At 51.2% G+C, this 15,427-nt stretch overlaps 1 protein-coding gene and 1 pseudogene across 4 annotated transcripts in view; one reads left to right on the top strand and one right to left on the bottom strand.

The window, feature by feature from the left end:
• Positions 1-15,199, top strand: part of RCC1 (regulator of chromosome condensation 1) — a 26,849-nt gene extending 11,650 nt beyond the window's left edge. For 2 of the 4 annotated variants that reach the window (XM_023219451.2, XM_023219450.3), the window contains exons 2-11: positions 6,044-6,128; positions 6,696-6,746; positions 8,042-8,229; positions 8,410-8,589; positions 10,538-10,634; positions 10,746-10,868; positions 11,968-12,123; positions 12,361-12,480; positions 12,847-12,999; positions 13,932-15,199. In XM_023219451.2, coding sequence (XP_023075219.2) covers positions 6,053-6,128; positions 6,696-6,746; positions 8,042-8,229; positions 8,410-8,589; positions 10,538-10,634; positions 10,746-10,868; positions 11,968-12,123; positions 12,361-12,480; positions 12,847-12,999; positions 13,932-14,107 — 1,320 coding nt within the window. In that variant the 5' untranslated portion in view covers positions 6,044-6,052 and the 3' untranslated portion in view covers positions 14,108-15,199. The remainder of the gene's footprint in view (positions 1-6,043; positions 6,129-6,695; positions 6,747-8,041; positions 8,230-8,409; positions 8,590-10,537; positions 10,635-10,745; positions 10,869-11,967; positions 12,124-12,360; positions 12,481-12,846; positions 13,000-13,931) is intronic. The other 2 variants (XM_023219452.2, XM_023219449.2) reach the window with 2 other exon arrangements.
• On the bottom strand, positions 1,543-3,542 carry LOC111547492 (annotated as a pseudogene).
• Positions 15,200-15,427: the final 228 nt, after the last annotated feature.

The raw sequence follows: 15,427 nt of genomic DNA, 5'->3' as shown, positions 1-15,427 counted from the left end.
TATATATATATATATATAAATTTATTTCCAGAGCTGTATGTTTAGAGGAAAATAAAAGGCATTGGACACAATTTGGGCTGAATTAGAATTAGAGAGCTGGGGAGCATGTCTGTATTCCCAGCAGCCTGGAGAAGACATGGAAGTCTTGGGAAGCAGCAGCAGCAGTTAAAAGACCAGGAGTGTGGAGGGACTGAGGCTTTCAGCTGCCCTGCATCTTCCTACTGCCGCCCCTCCTGATCACCCGTAGATGGTTTCCTTTCCCTGTTTATGTCATACTTGGTGTTTGTATTTTGGTGTGACTGCATATACAGCTTTGATCTCTTTTGTTGTTGTTGTTTTGTTTTTGTTCTTGTTTGTTTTGTTTTGAGACGGAGTCTTGCTCTGTCACCCAGGCTGGAGTGCAGTGGTGCGATTTCGGCTCACCACAACCTCCGCCTCCCAAGTTCAAGCGATTCTCCTGCCTCAGCCTCCCGAGTAGCTGGGATTACAGGAGCACGCCACCACACCCAGCTAATTTTTTGTTTGTTTGTTTGTTTTGTTTTTGAGACGGAGTCTCGCTCTGTTGCCCAGGCTGGAGTGCAGTGGCTGGATCTCGGCTCACTGCAAGCTCCGCCTCCTGGGTTCACACCATTCTCCTGCCTCAGCCTCCCCAGTAGCTGGGACTACAGGCGCCCGCCACCATGCCCAGCTAGATTTTTGTATTTTGTTTAGTAGAGATGGGGTTTCACCGTGTTAGCCAGGGTGGTGGTCTCGATCTCCTGACCTCATGATCCACCTGCCTCAGCCTCCTAAAGTGCTGGGATTACAGGCATGAGCCACTGCACCGGCCTGATCTCTCTCTTTTTTTTTTTTTTTCCCTGAGAGGAAGTCTCGCTCTGTTGCCCAGACTGGAGTGCAGTGGTGCAATCTCCACTCACTGCAGCCTCTGCCTCCTGGGTTCAAGCAGTTCTCCTGCCTCAACCTCCCGAGTAGCTGGGATTACAGGCACCTGCCACCATGCCCAGCTAATTTTTGTATTCTAGTAGAGAAGGGGTTTCACCATGTTAGCCAGGCTGGTCTCAAACTCCTGACCTCAGGTGATCCACTCACTTCAGCCTCCCAAAGTGCTGGTATTACAGGCGTGAACCACCGTGCCCAGCCTACAAACAATCTTTTTTTTTTTTTTTGGGGTTGGGTTTCCCTTTTGTTGCCCAGGCTGGAGTTCAGTGGTGCAGTCTTGGCTCACTGCACCCTCCACCTCCTGGGTTCAAGCAGTTCTCCTGCCTCAGCCTCCTGAGTAGCTGGGATTACAGGCATGCGCCACCGCGCCCGGCTAATTTTGTATTTTTAGTAGAGACAAGGTTTCTCTGTGTTGGTCAGGCTGGTCTCAAACTCCCAACCTCAGGTGATCCTCCCACCTCAGCCTCCTAAAGTGCTGGGATTACAGGCGTGAGCCACCACTCCAGGCCACAAATAATCATCTTTAAAATGATAAAAGCAGGTTTCAACTGTGGTTCTTCTCTGGGGTGAGAAGGTGAAGATACACATGGGCAAGCTACTGATTTACCTTCTGAAAATACTCTTCCGCAGCTGAATTTGGCTTGATTGTTGGAGAATCCTGTGTCCAATTCACTGGGCAGACTTCTCCATGGGTTTCTACATACTGGAACGCCTTCACCAAGAGGAGGGTTTCTTCCACACTTCGGCCCACTGGGAGATCATTAACACTCAAGTGCGGCTGGGCGCGGTGGCTCACGCCTGTAATCCCAGCACTTTGGGAGGCTGAGGCGGTCAGGAGGTCAGGAGATCGAGACCATTCCGGCTAACACGGTGAAACCCCATCTCTACTGAAAAAATACAAAAAATTAGCCAGGCATGGTGGCGGGCACCTGTAGTCCCAGCTACTTGGGAGGCTGAGGCAGGAAAATGGTGTGAACCTGAGAGGCAGAGCTTGCAGTGAGCCAAGATTGTGCCGCTGCACTCCAGCCTGGGCAACAGAGCGAGACTCTGTCTCAAAAAACAAAACAAAACAAAACAAAAAACACTCAAGTGCTTGATGACTCCACTGGGGTCAATTATGAAGAGACCTCTTGGGCTGGGCTCACGCCTGTAATCCCAGCACTTTGGGAGGCTGAGGCGGGCGGATCATGAGGTCAGGAGATCGAGACCATCGTGGCTAACATGGTGAAACCCCGTCTCTACTAAAAACGCAAAAAATTAGCCGGGCGTGGCGGCAGGCGCCTGTAGTCCCAGCTACTTGGGAGGCTGAGGCCGGAGAATGGCAGGAACCCGGGAGGCGGAGCTTGCAGTGAGCTGAGATTGCGCCACTGCACTCCAGCCTGGGCGACTAAGCAAGACTCTGTCTCAAAAAATAAATAAATAAATAAATAAAAAGAAGAGACCTCTTAGTTCAAGACCAGGACCTTCTAGCAGCTCACCATAGTCTTGGGAATTCGCTTAGTGAAATGTGACAAAGGTGTGATGTTCATGTGACCCAAGCCGCCATTCTTTCTTGGTGTATTTATCCAGGCAAGGTGGCTAAAGTGGGAATCCACCACGGTGGCTTACGCCTGTAATCCGAGCACTTTGGGAGGCTGAGGCGGGTGGATCACCTGAGTTCAAACGTTCAAGACCAGCCTCACCAACATAGTGAAATCCCATCTCTACTAAAAATACAAAAATTAGCCAGGCATGGTGGCAGGCGCCTGTAGTCCCAGCTACTCGGGAGGCTGAGACAGGAGAATCGCTTGAACCTGGGAGGCGGAGGTTGTAGTGAGCCGAGATCGTGTCACTGCACTCCAGCCTGGGTGACAGAGCAAGACTCCATCTTGAAAAAAAAAAAAAAGAAATCCAAAGGATAGAAGAAAGGCACCAAATATTTCCCCTCAAAGTCATCAAGGCTTAAGGCTTTGAACTCTCCATTAACAACGGCTGTACCCTTAAAATAGGGCACATGCTGGGTGACATCAGGTGCACAGTATGAGGAACTGGTGCCAGAATGTTGCTTGACTGGAACCAGACCACAACATGTTTGTCAAACTTGTTCTTCCAGAAGCAGCAGGCCTGATGGCTGCAGTGGCAGAAATACCCCAAGGAATGACGCTCACATGCTGGCAGCTGATGCTCGGAACCACCTTCCCACAGCAGCTGCTGTCTTAAAGTGCACATGTATTTTTGTTTTTTTGAGACAGGGTCTCACTCTGTCACCCAGGCTGAAGTGCAATGGCACAACCTCAGCTCACTGCAGCCTCAGCCTCCCAGGCTGAAGCCATCCTCCCACCTCAGCCTCCTGAGTAGCTGGGACTGCAGACGTGCACCACCATGCCTGGCTAATTTTTGTAATTTTTTGGATAGAGATGGGGTTTCGTCATGTTGCCCAGGCTGGTCTTGAAGTCCTGGGCTCAAGCGATCTTCCCGCCTTGACCTCCCAAAGTGCTAGGATTCCGCCTTGACCTCCCAAAGTGCTAGGATTACAGGTGTGGTGGCACCTTGTCTCTAAAAAAATCAATCACATAAGAAAAGATAATAGCTTTTCTCCCCCTCTGATTATAACAGTAACACATTACCAAAGTTACTGGTGCTTACACGGGGTTGAATGGAGTTATGATGGATATTTCACTTAATGTTGTTCTTCAATGCTTTAATTTTTTACAACAGACTTAAAATTTTTAAAAATACATGTGACCAGGTGCGGTGGCTCATGCCTGTAATCTCAGCACTTTGGGAGACCGAGGTGGGTGGATCACCTGAGGTCAGGAGTTCAAGACCAGTGGGACCAACATGTTGAAACCCCATCTCTACTAAAAATGCAAAATTCAGGAAAATCACTTGAACTTGGAAGGTAGAGGTTGTGGTGAGCCGAGATCGTGCCATGGCACTCCAGTGTAGGCAACAAGAACAAAACTCTGCTTCAAAAAAAAAACAAAAAAACAAAAAAAAACATGTAATTGGTCGGACGCAGTGGCTCATGCCTGTAATCCCAGCACTTCAGGAGGCTGAGGCAGGTGGATCACTTGAGATTAGGAGTTTGAGACCAGCCTGGCCAACATGATGAAACCCTGTCTCTACTAAAAATACAAAATGTGGGCCAGGTGCAGTGGCTCACGCCTATAGTCCCAGCACTTCGGGAGGCCAGGGGTTGGGGGGGTGGATCACCTGAGGTCAGGAGTTTGAGACCAGCCTGGCCAAACTGGTGAAACTTTGTCTCTTTTTTTTTTTTTTTTTGAGACGGAGTCTTGCTCTGTCGCCCAGGCTAGAGTGCAGTGGCCGGATCTCAGCTCACCGCAACCTCTGCCTCCTGGGTTCACGCCATTCTCCTGCCTCAGCCTCCCGAGTGGCTGGGACCACAGGCGCCCACCACCTCGCCCGGCTAATTTTTTGTATTTTTAGTAGAGACGGGGTTTCACCGTGTTAGCCAGGATGGTCTCGATCTCCTGACCTCGTGATCCGCCCGTCTCGGCCTCCCGAAGTGCTGGGATTACAGGCTTGAGCCACCGCGCCCGGCCGAAACTTTGTCTCTACTAAAAATACAACAATTAGCTGGCCGTGGTGGTGGGCACCTGTAATCCCAGCTACTCGAGAGGCTGAGGCAGGAGAATCACTTGAACCCAAGAGGCAGAGGTTGCAGTGAGCTGAGATCACTGCACTCTAGCCTGGGCAACAGAACGAGACCCCATCTCAAAAAAAAAAAAAAAAAAAAGAATACAAAGCAGGGCATGGTGATGCATCCCTGTAATTTCAGCTACTCAGAAGGCTGAGGCACAATAATCGCTTCAACCTGGGAGGCGGAAGTTGCAGTGAGCTGAGAGGCCTGTGCACTCCAGCCTGGCGAGGGAGTGAGACTCCGGCTCAAAAAAAAAAGAAAAATACATGTAGTGCTCCTTGTTAAACATCTTAGATAATATAGGAAGTTACAATGAAACAAATAATTATTCTCTATAATACCATTTTCCAGAGGTTACCATTGTTAATATGGGATGTGTTTTCTTCCCCAGATTTTTCTCACATATTTTTATGTGTCTGCATTTTTTTTCCAAAAACAAAAAGGATGATAGGCTGTTTTTCTTTTCTTTTTTTTTTTTTTTGGTAGGGGGATGGAGTTTCACTCTGTCACCCAGGCTGGAGTACTGAGTGCGGTGTCGTGATCTTGGCTCACTGCAACCTCCACCTCCTAGGTTCAGGCAGTTCTCAGGCCTCAGCCTCCCGAGTAGCTGGGATTACAGTCACGCACCACCATGCCTGGCTGATTTTTTTTTTTTTTTTTTTTTTTTTTTTAGTGGCGCTGGGTTTTACCATGTTGGCCAGGCTGGTCTTGAACTCCTGACTTCAAGTGATCCACCCACCTTGGCCTCCCAAAGTGCTGGGATTACAGGTGTGAGCCACTGCGCCCAGCCTTGTTTTTTCTTTTTTTGAAACAGAATCTGGCTCTGTTGCCCAGGCTGGAGTGCAGTGACTCAGTCTTGGCTCACTGCAGCCTCCAGCTCCCGGGTTCAAGCAATTCTCCTGCCTCAGCCTCCTGAGTAGCTGGGATTACAGGCGCCCATCACTGCGCCTGGCTAATTTTTGTATTTTTAGTAGAGATGGGGTTTTGCCATGTTGGCCAGGCTGGTTTCAAACTCCTGATCTCAGGTGATCCGCCCGCTCTGGCCTCCCACAGTGTTGGGATTACAGATGTGAGCCACCGCACCTGGCCATCTGTTTTTTATTCTGCTTTACTTGGCAGTGGGGAACATCTTTCTATTCAATAGATTGATCTCTGAAAACATCACTTTTGATGACTTCATACTGTTCTATCATGAATATACCACATATTTAACTAGTTCACTACTATTGAACCCCTGGGTGGTTCTGTTTTTGTTGTTTTTACAATGTTATAAAGAATACAGTAGAGAATATTTGTGTAATTGATCTTTGGGTGCATCCATTCTATTCTTGGGGTACATTTTGAGAAGTGCAATTGTTGGGCAATTCCTCTTAACCTATTTCTAGGGTTTTTGATAAATATTGTCTAATTGGCCCAGGAAAATGTTTGCCATTTCTGATATGTAGTATTTGACTTTTTCAGGACAGGAAGATGTCACCCAAGCGCATAGCTAAAAGAAGGCATCCCCCCCCAGCAGATGACATCCCCAAAAGCAAGAAGGTGAAGGGTAAGTTGGCCTTGGCCTCTTTGTGGGTACAGGTGGCCCCTCGAAACCCTAAGAACCCAGGACTGGGCTCCTTCCTTCTTGGCACTTGAAACTGAAGGGTGTGGATGAGCAGAGACCCCACCCAGCTGGAATGTTTCCCATAGCTCATTGAATCCCACTCTTTGAGAAGCACAAAGTGGGCAGAAACTCCTCTCAAGGCACTCAGGCATTACTGGCAAAAAAAACTAGACCCTAGGGCTTCACCCGTCAGTGATGCATTATGGTTAGGACCATTGACTTTACGACATGGGTTCAAGTCCTTGCTCTGCCACTTTCTAGCTGATGGGCAAGTCACTTAATCCTGCAGTGTGGATTATCAACTTCATAAAATGGAGGCAGCCAGAGCAGCGCCACCCGCTCTGGGCTGTGTGAGGATGAGATGAAATAATGGCCTGGCAGCATTTGAGGGAGGTGGCTGTGGTTTCCTCTGTGCTGGGACCCCGGAGGGGCACAGGGAGGAAAGAAAAACAGCACTAAACTGGGAGGGAAAGTGTGGACCTAGGCTCAGACAGTGTCTGTCTTTTGCAGACGCGAGGGCCGCTGCCTCCCGCCGCGTTCCTGGCGCCCGCTCCTGCCAAGGTGCCTGCGGGCCGAGCCCTCCTGACCAGAAAACCCGACCAGGTGGCTCCGCGCCCGGCGCGCCCTCTGTGCTGCCAGCGCGGGCTCCTCAGCAGTGGCCACATCCTCGGGGGAGGGGCTGGGCGCCATTGGCTGCCCGGGACTGCGGGTTGGGGGGCTGCGTTTGGCCCACAGAGGGCCCCGGGCCTCCCACTGGTTGGCGTGCACCTCCCGCAAATGCCGCTGGCCGCTCTTCCTCCTGCCCCTCCTGCCTCTCCACTGGATGGCGGAGGGAGGAGTCCGTTTCTGCAGTGGATTTGCCCGGGAGCTAAACTTACTCACTGACGGACGGCCTGGGCATGGAGGAGGGCTAGGCTGGAGATTGGGGACTGTGCTCTGACCCACGTAGTCTCCCTTGCTTTCGGTGCAGATTCTGCTATTATAATTAGCTTTCGGCTGGGCACGGTGGCTCACGCCTGTAATCGCAACACTTTGGGAGGCCCAGGCGGGCGGATCACGAGGTCAGAAGATCCAGACCGTCCTGGCTAACATGGTGAAACCCCGTCTCTACTAAAATACAAAAAATTAGCCATGCGTAGTGGCGGGCACCTGTAATCCCAGCTACACAGGAGGCTGAGGCAGAGGAATCACTTGAACCCAGGAGGCAGAGGTTGCAGTTAGCCGAGATCCGTCACTGCACTCCAGCCTGGCAACAGAGGGAGACTCCGTCTCAAAATAATAATAATAATAATTAGCTTTCTTTTCTTTTTTTTCTTTTTTTTTTTTTTTTTGGATTGGGGTCCCCCTTTTTCCCCAGACTAGAGAGGGCAATGGCGCGATCTCGGCTCACTGCCACCTCCGCCTCCCAGGTTCAAGTGATTCTCCTGCCTCAGCCCCCCGAGTAGCTGGGATTATAGGCTACTGGCTACTGTTGGCCAGGCTGGTCTCGAACTCCTGACCTCAAGTGATCCGCCCGCCTCGGCCTCCCAAAATGCTAGGATTACAGGTGTGAGCCACCGCACCCAGCCCCTCTTGCCCTCTCCATCAAGATTCATTTCACAGTATCCAGTGTCTCCTTGTTTCCCTTTCTCCCCTTTCATGTGAATAATGTGCTCAGTTCTTAATCTCTACAAAAATCCTGTGAGAGAGGTACTTTTGTTGTCCCCATTTCACAGACGACAAAACTTAGAAAGTTCATACTAACGGTCTGTGGCAGAGCAGGGGCTTCCGCCCAGGTTTGTCTGATCGCAGAGCCTGTGACCTCTCCTGGCTGTAGTCATCCTCTACACTCAGGGTCTATCTTCTTCACCCTTCAGTCTCACACAGGTCCCACAGCACAGAACCTGGCTTGGTGCTGACACTAGGCCAGGGCGATGTGGGCCAGCTGGGGCTGGGTGAGAATGTGATGGAGAGGAAGAAGCCGGCCCTGGTATCCATTCCAGAGGATGTTGTGCAGGCTGAGGCTGGGGGCATGCACACCGTGTGTCTAAGCAAAAGTGGCCAGGTAGGTGTTGGGGGCTGGCACAGGGTTGGACAAGGCCTGGGATTGGGTGGCTTGGGGCGGGGCTTTTGAACAACACATGTTCACTGTGGAAATGGAGCTGGCTAGTCAAGCGGGGAGTGGCCTACATGAGAATGGACTGCGAGGCCAGACTTTGCATTAATGAGGGCATCCTGGGCACAGGTCTATTCCTTCGGCTGCAATGATGAGGGTGCCCTGGGAAGGGACACATCAGTGGAGGGCTCGGAGATGATCCCTGGGAAAGTGGAGCTGCAAGAGAAGGTGGTACAGGTGTCAGCAGGAGACAGTCACACAGCAGCCCTCACCGAGGATGGCCGTGTCTTCCTCTGGGGCTCCTTCCGGGTAAGGCTGGGTCTGGAAGTCTGCATGGGGCCTGAAAGGCAGAATTAACTGGTGGGGCCCCAAAGATAATCCACTTCCATGCCTCTGTGGTACTTACTAGTGGGGAGATGAAACCCCACAGGTAGAGCTGAGGCCCAGACCCAGGACTCTAGCTTCTTCATGTGGGCCTGTGCACACCACCAGCTGCTTCCTTGAATCCAATGTCATCAAGTGTCTGTCCTGGGAAGCGAGTGGGTCAAGGATGTCCCTGGGTTGAGGCTGATCCAGGAGGCCTGCTGTCTTCACCCGTCTCCCTGACTTTGTCTCCACCTCACCTCGCCAGCACTGCCTCTTCCACATTTCCCAGAGGCTTGGATGGGGCAAGGAGGTGTGGAGGCAGGGATTGCTGCATCTCAGAGTTTCCAAGGTAGAGAGGAGTGTAGTTTAAAAAACAGATTCTGGTTTTTTGTTTTTTTTCTTTTGAGAGACGAAATTTCACTCTTGTTACCCAGGCTGGAGTGCAAAAGCGCAATCTTGGCTCACCACAACCTCTGCCTCCCGGGTTTAAGTGATTCTCCTGCCTCAGCCTCCCAAGTAGCTAGGATTACTGGCATCCGCCACCACACCTGGCTAATTTTGTATTTTCAGTAGAGATGGGGTTTCCCCTGTTGGTCAGGCTGGTCTCGAACTCCTGACCTCAGATGATCCACCTGCCTCTGCCTCCCAAAGTGCTGGGATTACAGGCATGAGCCACCGCGCCCAGGGCCAAATTCTGTATTAAAATTGTTTTCTTCTTACTGTTTTTTTTTTAGATGGAGTCTCGCTCCATCAGCCAGGCTGGAGTGCAGTGGTGAGATCTCACTGCAACCTCCTCCTTCCGGGTTCAAGGGATTCTTCTGCTGTCAGCCTCCCAAGTAGCTGGGACTACAGGCGCATACCATCACGCCCAGCTAATTTTTGTATTTTAGTAGAGACGGAGTTTCACCATGTTGGCCAGGCTAGTCTTGAATTCTTGACCTCAAGCAATCTACCTGCCTTAGCCTCCCAAAGTGCTGGGATTACAGGCGTGGGCCACCGCACCAGGCCTGATGGGTGTGTTTTTATCACGTCTATTTTGAATTTTTTATGGAGAATGTCACCCAGGCTGGAGTGCAATGACACAATTTTGGCTCACTGCAACCTCTGCCTCTTGGGCTCAAGCAATTCTCCTTCCTCAGCCTCTCGAGTAGCTGGGATTACAGGCACGCGCCACCATGCCTCGCTAATTTTTGTATTTTTAGGAGAGATGGGGTTTCACCATGTTGGCCAGGCTGGTTGCAAATTCCTGATCTCAGGTGATCCGCCCCTCTGGGCCTCCCAGAATACTGGGATTGCAGGCGTGAGCCACCACGTCTGGCCTCTTTTCTTTTTTAATTAGAGATGAGATCCTGCTCTGTCACCCAGGCCAGAGTGCAGTGGCATCATCTTAGCTCACTGCAGCCTCAACTTCCTGGGCTCAGGTGATTTATTCCACCTCAACCTCGCAAGTAGTTGGTACTATAGGCTTGTGCCACCACACCCAGCTAGTTTTTGTATTTTTTCGTGGGGATGGGGTTTCACCATGTTGCCCAAGCTGGTCTTGAGCTCAAGCGATCTGCCTGCCTGGGCCTACCAAAGTGCTAGGATTACTGGCATGAGCTACCATGCCTGGCCCAGAATAGTATATTGAACGCCCGTTTACTTGCCACACAGTTTCAGTAATTATCAACTTGTGGCCAGACTTGTTTATCTCTATTTACATCCACTCTCTGACTCCTTGATTATTTTAATGCAAGTTGCAGACCATAAATGATTTCATTGATAAGTATTTGAGTATGTGGCCCGGCTCCTGCCCACCTCTCCAGCCCCATCTGGTACCACTGCCCTTCTGGATTTCACTGGTATGGCGCAGGCAGGACTGGCTGATAAGTGCCCTGTCCCTCCCTTCTAGGACAATAACGGTGTGATTGGGCTGTTGGAGCCCATGAAGAAGAGCATGGTGCCAGTGCAGGTGCAGCTGGATGTGCCTGTGGTAAAGGTGGCCTCAGGTGGGTCTGGGGGTACTTGCTCGGGGCAGGACTTGGAGGACCTTGTTCTGGGGCTGGCCCAACCTTGGGCCTTACAGATGTGGCCTGCATCCCTTACCTTTTCATCCTCAGGAAACGACCACTTGGTGATGCTGACAGCTGATGGTGACCTCTACACCTTGGGCTGCGGGGAACAGGGCCAGCTAGGCCGTGTGCCTGAGTTATTTGCCAACCGTGGTGGCCGGCAAGGTCTTGGTAAGTGGCCTTGGTACCTCCAGCAGGACAAATTGGCAGGCCACCCCCACAGTGAAGGCCAAAGGCAGGAAGGATTTGCTGTGGTCAGGCTTGCATCAGATGGACTTGTGGTATTGGTTAAGACTTTGGAGACAGACTGCTCTGGTAGTTTTGCCACCTACTGTCTATGGGACTCTGAACATAGTTTCTTTTTTTTTTTTGAGACGGAGTCTAGCTCTGTCACCCAGGCTGGAGTGCAGTGGCGCGATCTTGGCTCACTGCAAGCTCCGCCTCCCGGGTTCACGCCATTCTCCTGCCTCAGCCTCCTGAGTAGCTGGGACTACACACAGGTGCCTGCCACCACGCCTGGCTAATTTTTTGTATTTTTAGTAGAGACGGGGTTTCCCTGTGGTCTCGATCTCCTGACCTCGTGATCCACCCGCCTCGGCCTCCCAAAGTGCTGGGATTACAGGCGTGAGCCACCGCGCCTGGCCTGAACATAGTTTCTTCATCATTAAGTCTACCTACCTATAAACCTACTTCATTAGGTTACTCTGAAGTTAAATGAGTTAATGAGAAGAATATCAGGCAGATGGTAAGTTCTATGTAAATGATACCTCTAATAACTGTCGGAATCTGAGCAAGGCACTTGCATTCTCTTGATCTCAGTTTCCTTTTCTATAAAATAGGGATAAGAGTCCCTACTTAGCCTCTCAAAGGCTTTTTTTTTTTTTTTTTTTTTGAGACGAAGTCTCGCTCTGTCGCCCGGGCTGGAGTGCAGTGGCCGGATCTCAGCTCACTGCAAGCTCCGCCTCCCGGGTTTACACCATTCTCCTGCCTCAGCCTCTGGAGTAGCTGGGACTACAGGCGCCCGCCACCTCGCCCGGCTAGTTTTTTGTATTTTTTAGTAGAGACGGGGTTTCACCGTGTTAGCTAGGATGGTCTCGATCTCCTGACCTCGTGATCCACCCGTCTCGGCCTCCCAAAGTGCTGGGATTACAGGCTTGAGCCACCGCGCCCGGCCTCAAGGGCTTTTATAATGGAGGAGAATTAAACTTGGGGCAGAGGGAAGCCATGTGTGTCTGTCTGTCACTGACTGTGCCTTTCCCTCTGCCTGCAGAACGACTCCTGGTCCCCAAGTGTGTGATGCTGAAATCCAGGGGAAGCCGGGGCCACGTGAGATTCCAGGATGCCTTTTGTGGTGCCTATTTCACCTTTGCCATCTCCCACGAGGGCCACGTGTACGGCTTTGGCCTCTCCAACTACCATCAGCTTGGTGAGCCCTGAGCCCAGCTTCAGGCGTGATCCAGTGGCCTGCGTTCCTGTCCTGGCTCTACCACTCATTCCTTGTGCATCCTTTGCGGGGTTGTCTAACCCCTCGAAACCACAGTTTTGTCATCTGTAAAGTGAAAATGTCCATATCCTGATGGGAGGTGGCCTCACTGTGGGAGGGGATTGAGAAGGGCAGCTCTCAGAACACCTTCACCGCTGATGGCTCCGGCCTTTCCCCCAGGAACTCCGGGCACAGAATCTTGCTTCATACCCCAGAACCTAACATCCTTCAAGAATTCCACCAAGTCCTGGGTGGGCTTCTCTGGTGGCCAGCACCATACAGTCTGCATGGATTCAGAAGGTAGGGCCTTTACGTCCTTCTCTAGTTTGGGGGCGGAGTGTACCCCGGCCTAGACCTAGCCAGATTCCTGAGACCATGGTCCTTGGAGCCTGGGTCTGTTCCATGGTTGTGCCACACGTGGGTCCATGAGAGTCACTGTCATCCTCCTAGAGTCCTGGTGCTCTTCCGAGTTAGAGTTCAATGGGGGCCTGTGTAGAGATTCTCCTAGGCCTCCTCCAAAACTGGGAAGAGGCCCTGCAGATCTCCTTCTGATCGCCCCGGGAGCAGGGACACACTTCCATGGACAGGGGGACTCACCTAGCCTGCCACCCATTCTGCCTGTAGCACGCCCTCTGCTATTGTTCATCTCTCTCCCTCCTCCCACAGGAAAAGCGTACAGCCTGGGCCGGGCTGAGTATGGGCGGCTGGGCCTTGGGGAGGGTGCTGAGGAGAAGAGCATACCCACCCTCATCTCCAGGCTGCCTGCTGTCTCCTCAGTGGCTTGTGGGGCCTCTGTGGGGTATGCTGTGACCAAGGATGGTGAGTGGGGCTGCCTACACTCTGTCTCGTTGGGACCTGTGGGTCATGGTTCTTACCCAATTCCCCAGTAGGCTGTGATGTCCACTGTCAGGTGGAGCCGAGGTGCAGAGAGCAGTGTTTGTGATGGCACTTTGTTCCTGCTTCTCAGAAGCTCTGGTGTTGATGAATATGAAATGAGTACACAAATTATTTTAGTAAAGGTGACTTATTATGCAGAGGAGAGAAATAGCAAAGAGTGAGATATCACTGAGGCCTAAGGAGGCAATGGGACTGGAACCCAAGTCTCTAGACTCCTAACCCAGGCTGCTTTCTCCATCAGGGTAACCTCTTCATATATCACCTTGTATGTTCCCACTTCCCAGGGACTTGTACTTAGAATCTAAATCAGGGGAAAAAAAGACTTAGTAGTCAGAGTTGTAGCAAGTATAGCGGAGGAGGGTGTGAACAAGTGACCACCAAAGCCTGAGTGGGTGAGGGGGACAGCCATGGAGTTCCTGTAGAAGCCTGGAGCTGGCAGAGGTGCTGGACCTGAGATATCTGGGAAGACTTCCTGAGGAAGTGGGGCTTGCACTGTACCTTGAAGGTTCCAGTCTTCGTGAAAAGCAAAGAATGCCATTCCAGGCAGAGGAATATCAGGGCAATCTCAAAGGTGGCTGATCCTGGGAACAGAGGGTGGGATTGGGGTCTTGAATGCCACACCTAGGAGCAGCCTTTGGCAATGTGTAGGGACTGTGGTCTCTGGTTTACAGCATTCTTTTTCATCCATCATCTCCTTGGGTTCTCCCAACTTCCCTGGACTCCGAGAGTCTGGGACCTTGCCAAGCTGCTGTTGGCCAAGGCCACAGTCCACACCCATCTCCCAGGTTTCTCCTGCCACAGAAAGGTGGGCTGGGGATCCTGGAGACAGCTGTACCCATTTCTTTCTCTTGCAGGTCGTGTTTTCGCCTGGGGCATGGGCACCAACTACCAGCTGGGCACAGGGCAGGATGAGGACGCCTGGAGCCCTGTGGAGATGACGGGCAAACAGCTGGAGAACCGTGTGGTCTTATCTGTGTCCAGCGGGGGCCAGCATACAGTCTTATTAGTCAAGGACAAGGAACAGAGCTGATGAAGCCTCTGAGGGCCTGGCTTCTGTCCCACTCAACCTCCCTCACAGAACAGGGAAGCAGTGACAGCTGCAGATGGCAGCGGGCCTCTCCCCAGCCCTGAGCACTGTGTCAGCTCCTGCCTTTTCCCATCAGCAGAACAGAATCCTTTTCCTATTTTTCTTCCTCCTCTTTGGAATTCTCCTGGGACCTACAGAATAAAAGAGGGGATGGACAGGGGATTTTCAGAAGGAACATGGCTCGCTCCAGAGCTATATGGTTAGATGTTTCTCCCCTTTTCCCTACCTTCCATGGTCCTGGTTGGCCCGGGCTTTACCTACTAGAAAACCAAAACCTCCCCCTAGGGTTTGGTGCCCACTCTCTGCGAAGTTGGGGCTCCATCAAGCCCCATTCTAGTCATGTGCCCCTTTCCTGTCCCTAACAGTCTACAGGCAAACAAATGGTACAGTCATAAGATCCGTCTGTCATGGACCCACGCCCAGAGGAACGTGCAGAGAAAGCAGAGCTGCATGGCTGTAGGCAACTCTAAGCCAAATATTTGGCTCAGAACAGGTGTCCATGGGACAAAAAAGAATGATCCTCCACTTGACCAAGAGAAAAATGATTCTCCCGGAAGCACAAAGCGTACTCTTGCCCCTCAGGCATTGCCTTTGTACATCGCACCCATCCGTTCATCTTTACCTGCAGCCAAGGGCCTGGAATCGCAAAGAGAAGCCACGCTGGGCTGGGCAGAGCAGAGCAGGGTATGGGGTGGGGAGAGAGGGTGGCGGGTTTTAGAAACAAACTTAACAGCAATATTAAAAGGGGAGGGATTGAGGGAGGGACAGAGTGTTGGAGGGCCAGAGACTAGTCCTGAGACGGAAATAGCAACTTGTACAGTGGCTGACAAAATAGGATATAGTTTTGATTTTTTTAAATTGTAAAATATTTTGGAGGGAGAACAAAATCTTTTAACATTTTGAATAAATTTAGAGTTTTATAAAATAGGCCATTTGTTTTCTACACACTCCCTGCTTTTTAAGGGAGCATATACTATGTGCCAGGCACTGCTGGGAAAGACAGAATGAACTATAAACCTGGTGTTGAGGCTACAACTTAAGTGATGTCAAGATGTCCTTAGGTGCCAGCCAGCTGTCAGTGTGACTAACAAAAGCTTCAAATCTGTCAAGAAGGAAGAAAAAAGTTGAGTTTTGTTTGGGTATTTCTGTTTCAGGAGTCACTGGATTATTATTTTTTTTTTTTTTTGGTTTGAGACGGAGTCTCGCTCTGTCGCCCAGGCTGGAGTGCGGTGGCTGGATCTCAGCTCACTGCAAACTCCGCCT

The sequence above is a fragment of the Piliocolobus tephrosceles genome, chromosome 1 (genome assembly GCF_002776525.5).
Source record: "Piliocolobus tephrosceles isolate RC106 chromosome 1, ASM277652v3, whole genome shotgun sequence".
NCBI lineage: Eukaryota > Metazoa > Chordata > Mammalia > Primates > Cercopithecidae > Piliocolobus > Piliocolobus tephrosceles.
The sequence above is the reverse complement of the archived record's forward strand: the minus strand, read 5'-3'. Positions and strand labels throughout refer to the sequence as shown.